At 49.0% G+C, this 16,480-nt stretch overlaps 6 protein-coding genes across 6 annotated transcripts, besides 1 other annotated feature; 4 read left to right on the top strand and 2 right to left on the bottom strand.

Moving 5' to 3' along the window:
* Window positions 1-675: 675 nt before the first annotated feature.
* ACLA_037380 (putative histone acetyltransferase (MysT1)) lies at window positions 676-1,761 on the top strand (the record flags this gene model as incomplete). Its single annotated transcript, XM_001270956.1, has 1 exon — window positions 676-1,761. The coding sequence occupies one exon, from the start codon at window positions 676-678 to the stop codon at window positions 1,759-1,761; it is 1,086 nt and encodes a 361-aa protein (XP_001270957.1).
* A 575-nt stretch (window positions 1,762-2,336) lies between these two features.
* sik1 (snoRNP complex protein NOP56) lies at window positions 2,337-4,019 on the bottom strand (the record flags this gene model as incomplete). Its single annotated transcript, XM_001270955.1, has 3 exons — window positions 2,337-2,600; window positions 2,666-3,785; window positions 3,856-4,019. The coding sequence occupies 3 exons, from the start codon at window positions 4,017-4,019 to the stop codon at window positions 2,337-2,339; spliced, it is 1,548 nt and encodes a 515-aa protein (XP_001270956.1).
* Window positions 2,428-2,513: a microsatellite.
* A 383-nt stretch (window positions 4,020-4,402) lies between the features above and the next one.
* Window positions 4,403-6,371, top strand: ACLA_037360 (chaperonin-containing T-complex subunit CCT6; the record flags this gene model as incomplete). The annotated part of the gene is made up of 7 exons (XM_001270954.1): window positions 4,403-4,444; window positions 4,511-4,605; window positions 4,659-4,680; window positions 4,740-4,781; window positions 4,830-4,850; window positions 4,904-5,077; window positions 5,145-6,371. 7 exons carry the CDS (start codon window positions 4,403-4,405, stop codon window positions 6,369-6,371), a joined length of 1,623 nt encoding a protein of 540 aa, XP_001270955.1.
* A 962-nt stretch (window positions 6,372-7,333) lies between these two features.
* On the top strand, window positions 7,334-7,825 carry ACLA_037350 (uncharacterized protein; the record flags this gene model as incomplete). Its single annotated transcript, XM_001270953.1, has 1 exon — window positions 7,334-7,825. One exon carries the CDS (start codon window positions 7,334-7,336, stop codon window positions 7,823-7,825), a length of 492 nt encoding a protein of 163 aa, XP_001270954.1.
* A 296-nt stretch (window positions 7,826-8,121) lies between these two features.
* On the bottom strand, window positions 8,122-8,927 carry ACLA_037340 (COX20 family protein; the record flags this gene model as incomplete). The annotated part of the gene is made up of 2 exons (XM_001270952.1): window positions 8,122-8,381; window positions 8,453-8,927. The coding sequence occupies 2 exons, from the start codon at window positions 8,925-8,927 to the stop codon at window positions 8,122-8,124; spliced, it is 735 nt and encodes a 244-aa protein (XP_001270953.1).
* A 328-nt stretch (window positions 8,928-9,255) lies between these two features.
* On the top strand, window positions 9,256-16,056 carry ACLA_037330 (DNA polymerase epsilon catalytic subunit POL2; the record flags this gene model as incomplete). Its single annotated transcript, XM_001270951.1, has 3 exons — window positions 9,256-9,863; window positions 9,925-10,064; window positions 10,115-16,056. 3 exons carry the CDS (start codon window positions 9,256-9,258, stop codon window positions 16,054-16,056), a joined length of 6,690 nt encoding a protein of 2,229 aa, XP_001270952.1.
* Window positions 16,057-16,480: the final 424 nt, after the last annotated feature.

The raw sequence follows: 16,480 nt of genomic DNA, 5'->3' as shown, positions 1-16,480 counted from the left end.
GGAGGCAGCGCAGAAGACGACGCCTTCTAACTGGCGGCAGATCAGAACAGACGATTAAGACGGAGGGGAATCCTCAATCCACAGGGTCAGAATGTGAAAGCTCCTGCAGTGAGAGCTGTTAAATCAAAGGAGAGCAGAAAGATCCAGGCAACAGAATAGATACCTCCCTATACGATGCTTGAGGGAGGAGCTTCGTCACCACCATGAGGGGGAACTGTCAGTCTGTCACTAATCAGAGATCTCAAGCGGCGCTCTATCTAGTTTCCAACTACGACTCTCTAGGTAGCTATAGTTATGTGCTGCAGGATAATTATGCTGCTAATGTATCAACATAGTTGACGGACTACTTAGGATATATTTCTTATCATATGTTATTATTAATTGTCTCCTCGTGTATAATTTCAATATCTCAGCGTCTGGCATTATTGCTGTCGATGTAACGCTTTTTTGTTGAAAGCCATTCCTCTATCTAACCAAACCTTCAACCACCCACTCTGACGCAGTTCCTTGCACCCTTTCTAAACCCCAGGTTCCTTCATTTTTCTTTTTTCATTGTTTTTTTTTTGGCAACGACTGCTACGCGCAGATGGCTCAGCATCAAAAAAAGCGTCGTATCCATAAAGCTCGAATCGTCCTACACACAAATTCTTGATACTCACTTTTTTCGCACCCTTAATGGCCTCCACCAAGCACGCGTCGTCGCCGCATGCGAAACCCCCGACCGAGCGAAACGTGAAACATGTCGTACTGGGCGACCTTCTCTTCAAAACCTGGTACCAATCTATATATCCCGAGGATCTCGTGAGCAAGGACACAGATCAACTGTATGTCTGTTGCTGGTGTTTCCGATACTCGTGCGACGCGGACACCCATGTGAAGCACATGCGACTCTGCGAACACCGCACAACGCCTCCCGGACCCAAGATCTACGAGCAGGGCGGATACGCTGTATGGGAGGTGGACGGGGAGGAGAACAAACTTTATGCGCAGAACCTCTCGCTTTTCGCGAAACTTTTCCTTGACCACAAGTCTGTCTTCTTCGACGTCGCAACCTTCCTCTACTACATCCTCACATTCACCGATCCCCAGGATCCCGACAACTATCATATTCTAGGGTTCTTCTCGAAGGAGAAACTCTCCTGGGACGCGAACAACCTCGCATGCATTCTTATCTTTCCGCCCTACCAACACAAGCAGCTTGGAAAGCTTCTGATGGGGATCAGCTACAAAATCAGCGCCTGGGAGGAAGATGGAGGGTTCATAGGCGGTCCTGAAAAGCCGCTGAGCGAGATGGGCGCCCGGAGTTACTCTCGCTTCTGGCAGGAGCGGATTGAGAGGCGTCTGCTGTCGGAGAACACGGATGATGCTGACTGCGATGGGTCTCCGGAACAAGAGGACACAGGCAAGGTCGCCCGGAAACGGCCGTCTTCTATCTTCATGAGCGTCCGGGAGATTGGACAAGCAACGGGGATGCTGACAGAAGATGTCATCACAGCTCTCAAGGGAATGAGTGTTCTCCAACCCGAAACGCCTTCCAAAAGGCGGAAGGTGAAGCAGGCGGCTACTGAGCCTGATCAGTACGTCACTATACGCAAATCAGACATACTGGAGTGGATGAAAAACCGCCATGTATCAATAAGAGATCCTGTCCGAGAAGAGGGTTTCGTAGGCAAATGGGCCCCGACAGAAAGGTCGGACGAGGAGGCCAGCAACGGTAGCGATGAAGAGGAGGAAGGGAAAGGGGGGGATGAGGAAGGTTGATAACGCGATGTTGTGTCTAAGTCTGTGACTAACCATCCGAGTACGTTGATGCGACTACGAAATAGTAATGAAGAATAATATTTTACGATCTAATAGTACAGAGAGTTCCTGGTTACACTTTGTTCAATGCTGATGAAGAGGAAATTCAATTGATATAGAGGATAGGTATAAGGTTTATATTCAGCTCTATCTCCTCCCTATGAATATACCTTCGTCAATATATAGTCTATGACAACGATGAAGCGTCTTTATTTGAATGGCTTGAATGAGGACCTGAGGCTGATATATAAAATGTCTGTCGAATACTGGCCTAAGCACCCTTTAAAAAGGGTCAAAACATGCCCGAACAGGATAACCAGAAGCCAAATGAGATTCTAATGAGCTATAGACTTTGCGCGACAATGGCTTCCATCCTATAATTTACAAATACCCAGCCCATCAAAGTCGTGAGGAAATAAGAGAAAGAGAAAAATGGCAAAGGAAATTCAAAACAAGGTAAATCACAAAGAGAAGTCGACCCTACAAAACGCCGCGACGAATACGCCCTTTTAGTCCCAACATTGGAAGTTGTGTCCTTAGACCTTCTTCTTCTTCTTGGAAGGCTCAGCATCGCTGTCGTGCTTCCGCTTCTTCTTGTCAGACTCGCCGCCAACGTCAGACTTCCGCTTCTTCTTCTTCTCTTCCTTCTCACCCTTGTCCTTCTTCTCCTTCTTTTCCTTCTTCTCTTTCTTATCCTTCTTCTCCTTCTTCTCGGCCTTCTTGTCGGCGTCCTCCATCTCCTTATCGCTCTGGTCAGCGTCAATGTCCATGTCGGCCAGGACAGCATCCATGGCAGATTTCTGTAAACAACATTAGTCATACGACCCACAAAGATTCATCGAAAACGGATAGTCAGAAAACTTACCATGGCAACTTCGTTCTTGGTAGGGGCGGCGCCGGAGGCATAGAACTCCAGACGCTCCTCAACCTGCTGCTTCAGAACTTCTCCAAACTTGGTCGAGGGTTCCTCGGAGAAGTTGTCAATTCTGGAAGCAATAGAACACTTGTTGGCGAGGAATCGAGAGATTCTGCCCTTGTTCTTGGGGCCAGCACGACCAATGAAGGAAGAGTGGTACAGAAGACCATACTTGGGGGTGTTTCCCTTGGTCTTCAGAGCTCTAAAAAGAGCCTTCTCAGCGCCGAGAATCTGAACAGTAGAAGCGGGGTACTTGGACAGATTCGTCAAGCTTCCGGCGTGCGAGATCAGACGAGCGCCAACAATCTCTCCAATCAGCGCAGCAAGGTTAGGAGCGACAACGCTCATCTTAGAAACCAAGTAAGAGTGCAGAGACTTGCGGTACTTGGAAAGGCTGACGACTCTCTGAGCAAAGGCAATGACGTTCTCCATGTCAGAGTCGGAGATCTCCTGACCCATACTGTGCTTAGCGGCATCAATAATGCTCTGAGCAACACCCTCGTCATCCTCGACAAGGGCGGCAAGGTCGTGCAGGCTCTCATCGGTCAGGTTATTCTTGTCCTTGACGAACAGGGCAACTTGAGCGTAGCGCTGATTGTCCGAAACAATCTTGATGAGTTCGGGGAAGTGCCACGAGTACCACTCTCTCACTCTCATGGAGAAAGTGTTGATGGCCTTGTCGAGCTGATCCAGGATGGCGATAGCCTGGATGATATGGTTGTCGTCACGCTGCACGGAGAACTTGACCTTGGCACGAGAGTAGGCGTGACCAAGACCGAGCTGGGCAGTATCCATATCACCCTCCCGGAGCTGCTTCAGCAACTTGGTGGCGTGAAGTCTGACACCACGAAGCATATCCTGTACAACATCGCTGGTATCGCCAGTCTCGCAATCGATGAAAGGGAAGGCCGATTTGATGCTTCCAGCCAGGGCCTTATCAGCAAGTCCCAAAATGATCTTCTTCTTCTTGTTGGGCTTGGGAAGATTCAGTTCGAGAAAATTGACGAGAGTATCAGAAGCAACACCTTCCGAGACATCATTAATTTCGCTAAGAGCCTGCTTGTTGTTTCTGAGACGGTTGTAAGTATTTTGGCTGGATTTCGGCTGTGGAAAATTTTATGAATCAATGCGAGACATACTCAAAAGGCAAGAAACCGGCCAATTCAACCATCTTTCCAAACTTAGCCAGATCATCAACGCCCTCCTGAACCTCTTTCAAGCGGTTGCCCACGCTGTCTCCCTGATGGGCGACCTTGAAAATTGAGTAGCCCATAGGGCCCTCAAAGAGAAGAAAATCGGCCATGGCAAAATCGTATCAATGGCGTGAAATCGGAGTAAAAAATGTCAATAAATAATCCCAAGCACCCAAACCAACTGCGCAGTTACCGCTAAACTGCGATTGTCGACTTTTTGTATCCCAACGTGGAGTTGAAAAAGGGCTGGAGGGTGGATTTGAGGATTGAACCGTCAGAGCTCTTTTTTTTCTTTCGCGGCGGCACTAGTGCGTCCATTCGAATGTGGGCTTTTTGCCAGACCCAGAGCTCACCGCATTCGCCGGGAGCCACCAGCAGTTTGTGCTAACGCGGGCATCTTTTTTGGAGAGTGAGCACTATCAGGTTCATTTTCCTTGCGAGAATCTTCCCGTGGGCTTTTACTTTTGCTTAACTTTGATTCATATCTGCAGAGATGTCTGCAACCCAGTTACTCAACCCGAAAGCTGAGTCGAGGGTATGGGGAAAAACCTCCCTCTTAAGCTGCCCCTCAATGATTCAAGGACACACTGACAGTGCATAGCGGAGAGCGGAAGCTTTGAAAGTGAACATCAGCGCTGGTGAAGGTCTTCAGGATGTCTTGAAGTCTAACTTGGGTCCCTCAGGGACCTTGAAGATGTACGTATATCTGTCAAACTGATTTGAATTGACACACAACTGACCCGAAGTAGGCTGGTTGACGGTGCAGGCGGAGTATGAAGCACCCTCCTTTTCCATGGGGAGTATAATATCTGATGTCGGTGTCATTATAGATTAAGTTGACCAAGGATGGAAATGTTTTGCTGCGAGAGATGGTTTGTTCTTGCTTTCCGGAGATTCTCGACTACTGCTAACTTGCCCAGCAAATCCAAAATCCCACAGCTGTAAGCTGCCTACGACTACCTTCCAGAGCCCCTTCAATACTGATATAAATAAGGTCATGATTGCCCGTGCGGCCACGGCGCAAGATGATATCACTGGTGACGGAACGACGTCCGTTGTCCTGTTGGTTGGTGAGCTTTTGAAGCAAGCGGATCGGTTTATCTCCGAGGGTCTGCACCCCAGAGTGATCACAGATGGCTACGAGATCGCGAAGAACGAGGCTCTGAAGGTCTGTGATATTTTGACCTTTTGTCAGGACCTGTTTTAGCATGAAACTGATATTTGTGGCTGTATAGTTCCTTGATCAGTTTAAGATTGAGCGGAAGATTGACCGCGAATTGCTGCTCTCGGTCGCTCGGACATCGCTTGCCACAAAATTGAGCAGTGCTCTTGCTGAGAAGCTTACACCTGATGTCGTCGATGCTGTACTCGCCATTCACAGAGCTCCTGCGAAACCCGACCTACACATGATTGAAATCATGACTATGCAGCACCGATCTGCGTCCGATACACAGCTCATCCGTGGTCTTGCTCTAGACCACGGTGCTAGACATCCCGATATGCCCAAGAGAGTTGAGAATGCGTACATTCTGACCCTGAACGTCAGTCTTGAGTACGAGAAATCCGAGATTAACTCTGGTTTCTACTACTCCTCTGCTGAACAGAGAGATAAGCTGGTAGAGAGTGAGCGCAAGTTCGTGGACGCCAAGTTGCAAAAGATTGTGGAGCTCAAGAAGCAGGTCTGTGGCAATGACCCCAAAAAGGGCTTCGTTGTTATTAACCAGAAGGGTATTGATCCCCTGAGCTTGGATGTACTCGTCAAGAACGGTATCTTCGCCCTTCGGAGAGCCAAGCGGAGGAACATGGAGCGTCTTCAGTTGATTTGTGGTGGTATTGCTCAGAACAGCGTGGAGGATCTCACTCCTGATGTTCTCGGATGGGCAGGCCTGGTCTACGAACACCAGCTCGGAGAGGAGAAGTACACTTTCGTGGAAGAGGTCAAGGACCCCAAGTCGGTTACCATCCTCATTAAGGGACCCAACCAGCACACAATCGCGCAGGTCAAGGACGCCGTCCGTGATGGCCTACGCTCGGTTTACAACACCATCGTTGATGGATGCGTTGTGCCTGGTGCTGGCGCTTACCAAGTTGCTTGCGCTCGCCACCTGTCCTCTGAAGGTATTCGCAAGACTGTCAAGGGCAAGGCTAAGTGGGGTGTCACCGCTTTCGCCGATGCCCTTCTTGTGATTCCCAAGACTCTTGCTGCCAACTCAGGACACGACATTCAGGATTCCCTGGCTGCCTTGGATGATGAGAGTGCGGAGGGCAACGTGGTGGGCCTGGATTTGACAACGGGAGAACCGATGGACCCTGTTCAGGAGGGTGTCTTCGATTCTTACCGAGTTTTGCGCAACTGCATCGCTTCGAGCACCGGTATCGCCTCGAACTTACTTCTGTGTGACGAGCTTCTGAAGGCCAGACAAATGGGTAGACAAGGTGGGCCTGGTGGCATGGATGAGTAATGCAGATCTTACGTTTAAAAAGTGACTAGAGACATGTCATGCTTGCAGGGTCTTGAAGCAGCCATGGCTGAAAATGTACTCGATAAATGCAATAATACCAAATAAACCATTCATGATGTCTGACTCACTATGTAGTATTTAACCCGAAAGGCTGGATCTTACTCACAGGATTGTGCTCTATCTGGGATAGATGACACACTGAAGCTTGGGTTTCAGAAAAGAGCTCAATTTAGTCGATAGAAAAAACATAGTACACTAGGCATCAGAATTCATTCTAAGGAATACCATGAGTCCAACAGGATATTTGATCATTTTGATAAATTGGTGACTGAGGCACTTAGTCCCTTAGTCAGGCAGTCTAGAATCAACTTCCGAATGCCCATCCAATGAAGCACCAACTACCGACCAACCCGTTCTCTCCCCCTTCCATCAGACAGGGTGCTGGCCTGAGCCCCTATGCCTCCCCCGCAGTGATCAGAACGATGGCTTCTCCCGGTAGCATTTATCGAACAGACACATAGAAGAGCCTGAACGAGTGAAGTAGGCTGAAAAGCGGCTTTGACTGGTTGATGAGGGGTTCCTGGCGACCATCTACCTAACCAAGGGCATGCCCCCACAGCATTCAGATCCGCCCCGCGATGATGTCCACAAGTCGGTTGTCGATGACAACCGGTTCGCCTCACCGCAAGCGAGAATCTTCAGAATCGAACTGCGATAGCCCTCCGGTTTCACCACCTTCGCCTATTTCGATTGCGAGCCTTCAAGAAGCGAGACTTCGGGAAGAAGAGGATTTTGGGAGGTATAGTCCTCGCGCCTCAGTTGCTGGTCGCCTGGGGCAGCTGGCCCTCCACGGGGATCACTCTTCAAGTTTTCCACCCTTGAATGCTAGTCTATATCAGGAGCCATTCGCGAACTCACTCCGCGCGAAATGCTGGGTAGAATCATCAGATCTGCTTCACGAAATGGTCGAGCACACTTCCGTGGAGCCTAGTGATTCTGCCTTGAATGCGCCGCTTGAAGAAAATAACAACCAACCTAACCCCCAACCTACTGCTGCTACAGCTTCACCCTCGAAGAAAAAATCGCTCTCAAAACCCCGTAAAAGAAAGGCTACCACCGCTTTGTCAAAGATACGTCAGAAGCGAAGCTCGCCGCCACCCAGCGGCGCACTGGAAGCGAACCCATATACGTGGCATGATTCCGAGATCACCGGTCACAACCCTACAGATCCCAATGATGACGGATACGGTATTAATGGGATTGGATTCAAACCTACTGCGACGATTGCGTGGGCCAGGTCTCAGAAAAGGCAGAAACAGCTGGCCGAGTGGAAGACCAGAGAAGCGAGGGAAGCGCGAGAAAAACGAAGAGAAAAGCGAGATGGGGTCGACGTTGATAAAATCCGTTCGATTCAAAGCGGTGCCATCCAGAAAAAGGTCAAATTCAATTTATGAGTTTCATTTTGGATTGATATTTCTTAGCAGGAGATGATATCGCATGGTACAGGACTGGCGTTTACCTACATTCTATCATCTTACTTGTTTTTCTTGTGGTTGGCGATTGGAGTTCAAGGCGAAAGCGCATACGGCATAGGCATGGGTTTGGTTATAGTGGCATGCGATTCGAATATCTCACTAGCTCCAAATAGGCTGGAATCCATCATCATAGAAATATGTACTTCACATCTAATTTTACATACCTCGTAACGAGGTCCCAGAAACTCCATGACTCCCGACAGTGCGCAAGATTTCTACCAGAACTTATAATTTGATAGATTCGTCCAGCTCTTCCTCTGCCTCTCCTCTTCGGCTAAGCGGGCAGCTTGTTCAGCGGCCTTTTGTTCCTTTTCTCGCTGTTTCTTAAGCTTCAATTCCTTCATCATCTCCACTGCTTGCTTCATTCCATCAAGCTCTTGGATCCGGCGTCGCTGACAGAATTCGTGTGCGGCAAGAGAGGTGATAGCAAATGCGCCAACAGCCCAATTGCAGGCAGTCCACATAGAGCGCAGTCCTATTACACACGCTATGGTTAGCGATCTGATTCTCCATGTGGCGAGTGTATAGTAGCAGGGTTCGTCTCACCTCCCAATACACCTCGAATACCCCCAATACCGAAGCCAGCGCCAATTCCCAGCAATAACGAGTCTCGGGCGCAGGGAGCTTTATAGAATGAAGTGACATCCTTGACAGACATAGACTTGACAGCATCGGTTACTGAAACATCGTTCGCATCCTTCTTTGCCCCGCTGTACCCCGTAGTTGAAAACCGATTGGCCGATTCCTCCGGATTGCCAAATGCCTCCCATAACTTGCCGACCTGCGATTTGGGAAGCTCATACTGTGTCTTTCGTTGCGGCGAGGAAGCATCTCCTGTAGCTGTCTGTTCATTCGCGCCCTCGGGCAGGCCAGGCGGAGCAGTATCCCGAGTATCATCTGCCATCTTCGTAATATAAAGTTGTTGTTCGACCTCTCCGAATGATAATTCGAAATTATCGCCAGTACCGACTCCCCAAGGTGGGCGGACTTGGGGAGCGGAACGATCGATCAACCGGAACATTGTTTGATCCGATTCTATAGGTTCAGTAGCAAGAAAGGATAGTTATTCCGACAGCCGCAGTGGAGACTGCATGGCACGCGTAAAGTAGAAACGCGAACGCGTCCAGATCGAACACAGGGCAAATTTAGCAACTGGGCAGCGGGCATTGGTCTACTCAATGAAAGCGTACTTACTCACTTCGATATTATAACCACTGATTGAACGCTTCAGAGAGCAGCTATGCTCAAGGAATTTCTGTATTAATTTATTTTTCGCGCTCCATGCTCAGTCACTTCCTGTCCGTTTGCTAGTTTAATCTTCAGCCCCGACGCGCGGGCTTGTCGACGCAATGCCTACACGGAAACCTAGCAAGTATGGCAGCAAGTTTCGATCCGGCGCTGCGAGTTTCAATCCGAAGCGGACCAAGACCGTTGAGTTCTCGTCCCTGCGATCGACCGAGGCCACCTCCCAAGATGAGAAATTCGAAGCGATCCGGTTGGCGAACAGCATCGATGAAGCCTTGGGCTTCCCGCGCTTCGAAGCCGGCGAGAAGAGAGCCGGCTGGCTCATCAACATGCATAGCACCTCGATAGAAGATCCGAACGTCCCCGGAGGACGTGCTGGCGTGGATTACTATTTCCTGGAAGATGGGGGCACCAGCTTCAAGGCGACTGTGGAGTATGATCCGTACTTCTTGATCGCCACGAAGAAAGGCCGCGAAGCGGAGGTTGAAGAGTGGTGCCGAAGGATGTTCGAGGGTCTGATCAAGAAGGTCACTCGAGTCGAGAGGGAGGACCTCCAGTTGCCGAACCATTTACTTGGCCATCGACGATCGTTCCTTCAGCTCAACTTTGCCAACGTGAGCCACTTGTTGGACGTCCGAAAGACCCTCCTTCCACTGGCGGAGAAGAACAAAAAGAATGTGAATATAATGGATACTTATGCGGAGATCTCGAGGTTCGTGTTCCACAGTGGTGTGACGCGGTCTATTTGAGTTGAAGCTAATCTATGATCTCAGCGCCAATGCCGGCTTTGATCTTTTTGATGATGAACTTATTAACGAGTCACGATCTAATGGCAATATGCAAGCAAGTGATTTTATTATTGATATTCGAGAATATGATGTTCCTTACCACGTCCGAGTCGCAATCGACAAAGGTCCGTATCTCTCCGTATCCCTCGCTGGTCGTGGACTAACCAAGATAAAGACATTCGAATCGGAAAATGGTATACCGTTGAAGCAAAACATGGAGTTATTTCTTTGACCTGCTTAGAAGAACGGCTTCAACGAGCCGACCCGGTTATTCTTGCCTTCGATATCGAAACGACGAAGCTACCACTGAAGTTTCCAGACTCCGTCATTGATCAAATCATGATGATCTCGTACATGATTGATGGACAGGGATTTCTAATCACCAATCGGGAGATAGTGTCGGAAGACATTAACGACTTTGAATATACACCGAAGCCCGAATACAATGGGCCTTTCATGATCTTCAATGAACCCAACGAAAGAGGCCTCCTCGAGCGATTCTTTGAACACATAAAAGAAGCGAAGCCCACAGTCATTGCCACATACAACGGTGACTTTTTCGATTGGCCATTCGTTGAAGCGAGAGCCAGTGTCCTTGGAATCGATATGTACAAGGAGATCGGCTTTCGCAGAAACAGTGAGGACATCTACCAAAGTGACAACTGTGTACACATGGACTGCTTTGCATGGGTCAATCGTGACAGTTACCTTCCTCAAGGAAGTCGTGGCTTGAAAGCCGTCACTGTTGCGAAGCTGGGATACGACCCTGATGAATTAGATCCGGAGCTGATGACGCCCTATGCAAGCGAGCGTCCTCAGACGCTGGCCGAATACTCGGTTTCAGACGCCGTGGCTACGTATTACTTATATATGAAATACGTCCATCCTTTCATCTTTTCGCTTTGTACGATCATTCCACTCAATCCCGACGATACGCTGCGAAAAGGAACCGGTACACTCTGCGAAATGTTGTTGATGGTACAGGCATATCAGGGCGAAATTGTCCTGCCAAATAAGCATAAAGATCCGCCGGAGTCGTTTTACGAGGGCCATCTTCTGGAATCGGAAACCTACGTCGGCGGCCACGTCGAGAGTATTGAAGCTGGTGTATTTCGAAGTGATATCCCTGTCACATTCAACGTCGAAACTGCTGCCATAGATGAGCTGCTCAGGGATCTTGATGCTGCCTTGAGGTTCAGTATTGAAGTCGAAGAGAAGAAATCGATGGATGATGTTGTGAATTATGAGGAGGTCAAGGCACAGATCGCAGAGCAGTTGACTGGCCTTAAGGAGAAACCGCACAGAGATGAGGTTCCCTCCATTTATCATTTGGACGTTGCTTCCATGTATCCAAATATCATGATCACCAATCGATTGCAACCGGATTCCATGATTCAAGAATCTGATTGCGCCGCTTGTGATTTCAACAGACCCGGGAAGACGTGTGACAGGAGACTGCCTTGGGCCTGGCGAGGTGAGTTCCTGCCGGCCAAGCGCGACGAGTACAACATGATCAGACAAGCTGTTGCAAACGAGCGGTTCCCTGGAAAATATAAGAACAGCCCAATGAGGTCCTTCGGTGATATGAGCACAGAAGATCAGGCCGCAATCATCAAGAAGCGTCTCCAGGAATACAGCAAAAAGATCTACCATAAGATCCACGACAGCAAGACCATTGTGCGGGAGGCAATTATCTGTCAACGAGAGAATCCTTTCTATGTTGATACTGTCCGCAGCTTCCGTGATCGACGTTATGATTTCAAGGGAAAGCAGAAAGTTTGGAAAGGGAAGACCGATGCTCTCAAAGCTGCGGGCGCTTCCGCTGCGGAGGTTGAGGAAGCGAAGAAGATGATCGTGCTATTCGACTCGTTACAACTTGCTCACAAAGTCATCCTGAACAGCTTCTACGGCTACGTCATGAGAAAAGGCTCTCGGTGGTATTCGATGGAAATGGCCGGCGTGACTTGTTTGACAGGTGCTCATATCATTCAGATGGCTCGAGAGCTCGTCGAACGTATTGGTCGTCCCCTGGAACTCGATACTGACGGTATCTGGTGTATGCTTCCAGGCAGTTTTCCCGAAGATTTTTCTTTTACTTTGAAGAACGGCAAGAAGCTGGGAATCTCGTATCCCTGTGTCATGCTGAATCACCTCGTGCATGGAAAGTATACCAACCATCAGTACCAGACGCTTGTCGATCCGAAGTCATTCAGATATGAGACACACAGCGACAATTCAATTTTCTTCGAGGTTGACGGTCCCTACAGAGCGATGATTCTGCCCACTTCTAAAGAGGAAGATAAGAATTTGAAAAAACGATACGCTGTCTTCAACCATGACGGTTCCCTGGCTGAATTGAAGGGGTTCGAAGTCAAGCGAAGAGGAGAACTGAAGTTGATCAAGATCTTCCAAACCCAAATTTTCCGCTTCTTCTTAGAAGGAGCCACACTGGAGGAAACGTATGCTGCTGTTGCTCGTGTAGCTGACAGATGGCTAGACGTCCTCTACGAGCAAGGTGCAACCTTGGCCGATGAGGAATTGATTGAACTTATTTCTGAGAACAGGAGCATGACAAAGACTCTTGAGGAATATGGCAACCAGAAGTCGACATCTATCACGACCGCGCGCCGTCTGGCGGAATTCCTTGGCGAGCAGATGGTAAAGGATAAGGGTCTCAACTGCAAGTATATTATATCCGCAAGACCAAGGAATACACCCGTCACCGAGCGGGCCATTCCAGTGACAATCTTTTCGGCGGAGGAACCTGTCAAACGGCACTTCCTAAGAAAATGGCTGAAAGACGATCCTGGTGATATGGACCCAAGAAGCGTGATCGACTGGGACTACTATCTCGAGCGGCTGGGCTCCGTGGTGCAGAAGCTTATCACGATTCCAGCTGCTCTCCAGAAAGTCCGGAATCCAGTCCCTCGAGTAGCCCATCCCGACTGGCTCCAACGGCGCATTAATATGAAGGATGACAAGTTCAAGCAAAAGAAGATGACGGACATGTTCGGCAAGGCAGAGAAGAACCCGCTTGCTGACATCTCAACCAACATCATGGACCACCGCATTCAAAATAATGGTGATATGGAAGAGGTAGTTGCAAGCTCGGCGCAAAAATTGAAGCCATCACCAAAAGGTAAGATGTCTCAGAAGAGAAAACATCCTGAGGGGCCCACGAAAACATCACTCGATCCATTTGCCAGCCTTCCGGCCAAGATGCCACCATTGAACGACGATTATGTTGGATTCTTGAAATATCAGAAGCAGAAATGGAAGATCCAGAAACAAGCTCGGGTTCGCCGACGTCAACTCTTCGGCGAACGGGCGAATGTGGCCACCGATTCTCTAAGCAATTTGTTTAGGAATCAAGCAGAGTTGTTGTACATCAACACCTGGCAGGTCCTTCAGCTATGCGAGACAGGCAGACCTGGCATTGTTAGAGCATTCGTTTTGATTGATAATAAGATCCATCCTCTTACTGTCAAAGTCCCTAGACAGCTTTATGTCAACCTGAAAGGCGACTCTCTGCCGGATGTGGATGTACCAGACTGCGAGGTAGAGAAGGTCAACCACACTCTGCCCAATGGACATCCCTCGGTTCATCTATTCAAAATGACTTTGTCTGAGGACACATATATCCAAGAAAGTGATAAGATGGACATTCTTTTGCAGCATCCCAGCATTGAAGGTGTATATGAGAAGAACATCCCCCTGAGTGTTCGGGCGGTTCTCAAATTGGGTAGTATCTGCACCTTTGATGAGGAACAGCGAGGAGTCCTTGGAGAAGGACTGGACAGAGGATTTGATCTTTCGACTTTGTGCCGTACCACTTCTGAGGAGCTCTACCTTACGAATTCTCCTCTGGTCTATCATTATCTCTACCATGTCGTCTCTGGAGATCGGCAGATATTCGCCATATTCTCGACCACAAAGAACGAAGCGCACATAGTCATTCTAAATCGTACAAGGGACGTGCAAGGTCTTCCAAACGTCGACAAAATCTATACTGAGCTTCTTGCGCGGAAACTACAATCCGCAGAAGGCGATCAGTCTCAGAACGCGTTTGAGTACCAAGAGAAAATTCACTTCAAGACCACACAAGTGATGACTAGGAGGAAAGCCCATCTGGAAGTCGGCGATCTGATAAAGAAACTGAAAGGTGAAGAAACCCAACCTGCCATAATGATCATACAATCCCACCAAAGACACCGCTTGTGCCACGACATTCCCATTCTGAGGGAATATCCAGTCCTCCCAGTGAAACCCGAAATTTCAGATATGGATCTTCCACCTCTCGGATGGCAACCCTTCATCGCGAGACGGTTGGTGACGCACTATCTGTATCTTTCTTCGTGGATTCAACACTTGACCTTGCTGGCTAGGTATGGTGATGTACCTCTCTGCAATCTCGAGAACGATGACCCTCGGTATCTCATCGATATCTATTATGCAAGACGACTTCAACAGAACAATGTTGTTCTCTGGTGGTCTTCTGGGCCTAGACCAGATCACGCCGGTTATGAGAAAGACGATACTGTTGGTCCTTTGGAGAAAGTTTCCATGCCATCTGTCAACGTCCCCAACGCTTACAATACAGTCTGTATCGAGTTGGAAGTCCGTAATCTCTCGATTAACACTATTCTGACGTCTTCGATCATCAGCGAGATGGAAGGGGCGGACACACTTTTGGCATCAGCCGAGCCGTCGGCAGATGCCAATGGTACAGGTGTTCTGTATTCGGAGAAGGCATTTGCTTCAGCCGGTGCAGTAGTGTTACGTGAAATGGTGAAGCACTGGTGGACAGAAGCGTGTGAGGGAAATAACATGGCCGACATCATGGTTCAACATCTGATCCGATGGGTTGAGAGCCCGGTTTCATGCCTCTATGATCGGTCTCTGCATAACTACGTGCGGATGCTTTCTAGAAAATCTTTCCAACGGCTCATGGCTGAATTTAGGCGGGTTGGGTCGAACATTGTCTTCGCAAGCCCTACCCGGCTTCTACTCCAAACCACCAAGACGGAGGTCGGCAACGCTTATGCATACAGCCAATATGTCCTCAAGTCAATCCGTGCCAATCCTTCTTTCCACTTCATTGACCTTGAGATTAAGGAGTACTGGGATTATCTGGTCTGGTACGACGAATACAACTACGGTGGCAAGGGATGCCGGGAAGTCACGGGCGCCGAGGAAGAAGAGCTCGAGACCGTGATGTATTGGCAGCTTAGCCGGTTCCTACCTGCTCCGATGCAAACTATCTTCCACGACTGGGCTGTGGAGTATATAGAGCTTATGCACGGTCTGAAGCGCCCTGATTCCGGCGATTCCTCCACTCCTCGTCTAACTCAAATTCCTGGACGCCCCGAGGAGGACAGCGATGAAGTCACGTCTATCCTGGCAGAAAAATTCTCGAAACCGCTCAAGAAGCAGATCTCTGGTCTTATTCGACGCCAACGGGATGAACTCCTTCATCCGGAATTGGCGTCTGACTACGCCTTCCCAGTCCTCCCAGGGACCCTAGTGGACCCCAACAACGACAAGCGGAATCCCGTTCTCGAACTTGTTAAATTATTGATGCAAGTCTTGAGTTTATCCAAGACGACGACCCTGGAGACTCGACTGCTGCGCCGAGAACTGTTAGCGATGTTCGAAGTACGAGAGTTCAGTAAAGAAGGCAGATTCGAAAACCCAGGGGCCAGTCTGAAACTGTCCGAGCTTTCCTGCAATGCCTGCTGTTTGATCCGAGACTTGGATCTGTGCCGAGACGAGGATGTTCTTCCTGACCCAGGCTCGGACACCAGCAAAGCAGCACCGAAGCCATGGCGGTGCCCCTTCTGCCAAACAGAGTATGATCGATTGGCGCAAGAGGAAGCTCTCATTGGTCAAGTGCAAGGTCTGATTGTCGGCTGGCAGACACAAGACCTCAAATGCGCCAAGTGTGGAGGTCTCAAGATCAGTGACTTCATGGAGCATTGCTCATGCAGTGGCATGTGGGTGGAAACTATGGATCGGAAGGAGGTCGAGCAGAGGCTGCGCCTCCTAGAAAGCGTGGCCAAGTTCCATGGTTTGAAGCTCCTGGAAGGCGTCGTCCGGGGAGTGCTCGAACAGATGTGATCTTTCATTCCTTTCTGTCCGTTGTGTTCACTGTTTTGGATCAGATTTCTTATATTAGCTACCGATACCACGGCATCGCGAGGCGTGATGGGATGACAGGGCAAGGACTTATTATATTGAGGCGTCAAAGGGGTAATCTAGCAAATCTCTGTACATACATCTAATGAAAATTCAATCAATTCATTTCAAGCTAAGATCACTGATCTTCGGCCCTCTTTATTGAGCTGAGTCGGTGTGGGATAAAAGAGTCTAGTGCTCGCTTCTTTGCTTATTTCGAGCCGGTGGCCATATGAGATTGTCCAGGCAGACTAGACTATGAGCACTAGTCTTGACGTGACCATCATATCCAGGCTATCCTGTCTGTTACAAAGAATCGACATTCCACATTTTTTCAGCGGTTTTTAATCCATCTGCTGGCGTTCTC

Source organism: Aspergillus clavatus, genomic scaffold, assembly GCF_000002715.2.
Source record: "Aspergillus clavatus NRRL 1 1099423829802 genomic scaffold, whole genome shotgun sequence".
Lineage (NCBI taxonomy): Eukaryota > Fungi > Ascomycota > Eurotiomycetes > Eurotiales > Aspergillaceae > Aspergillus > Aspergillus clavatus.
This window is presented reverse-complemented; position numbering and strand designations above follow the sequence as displayed.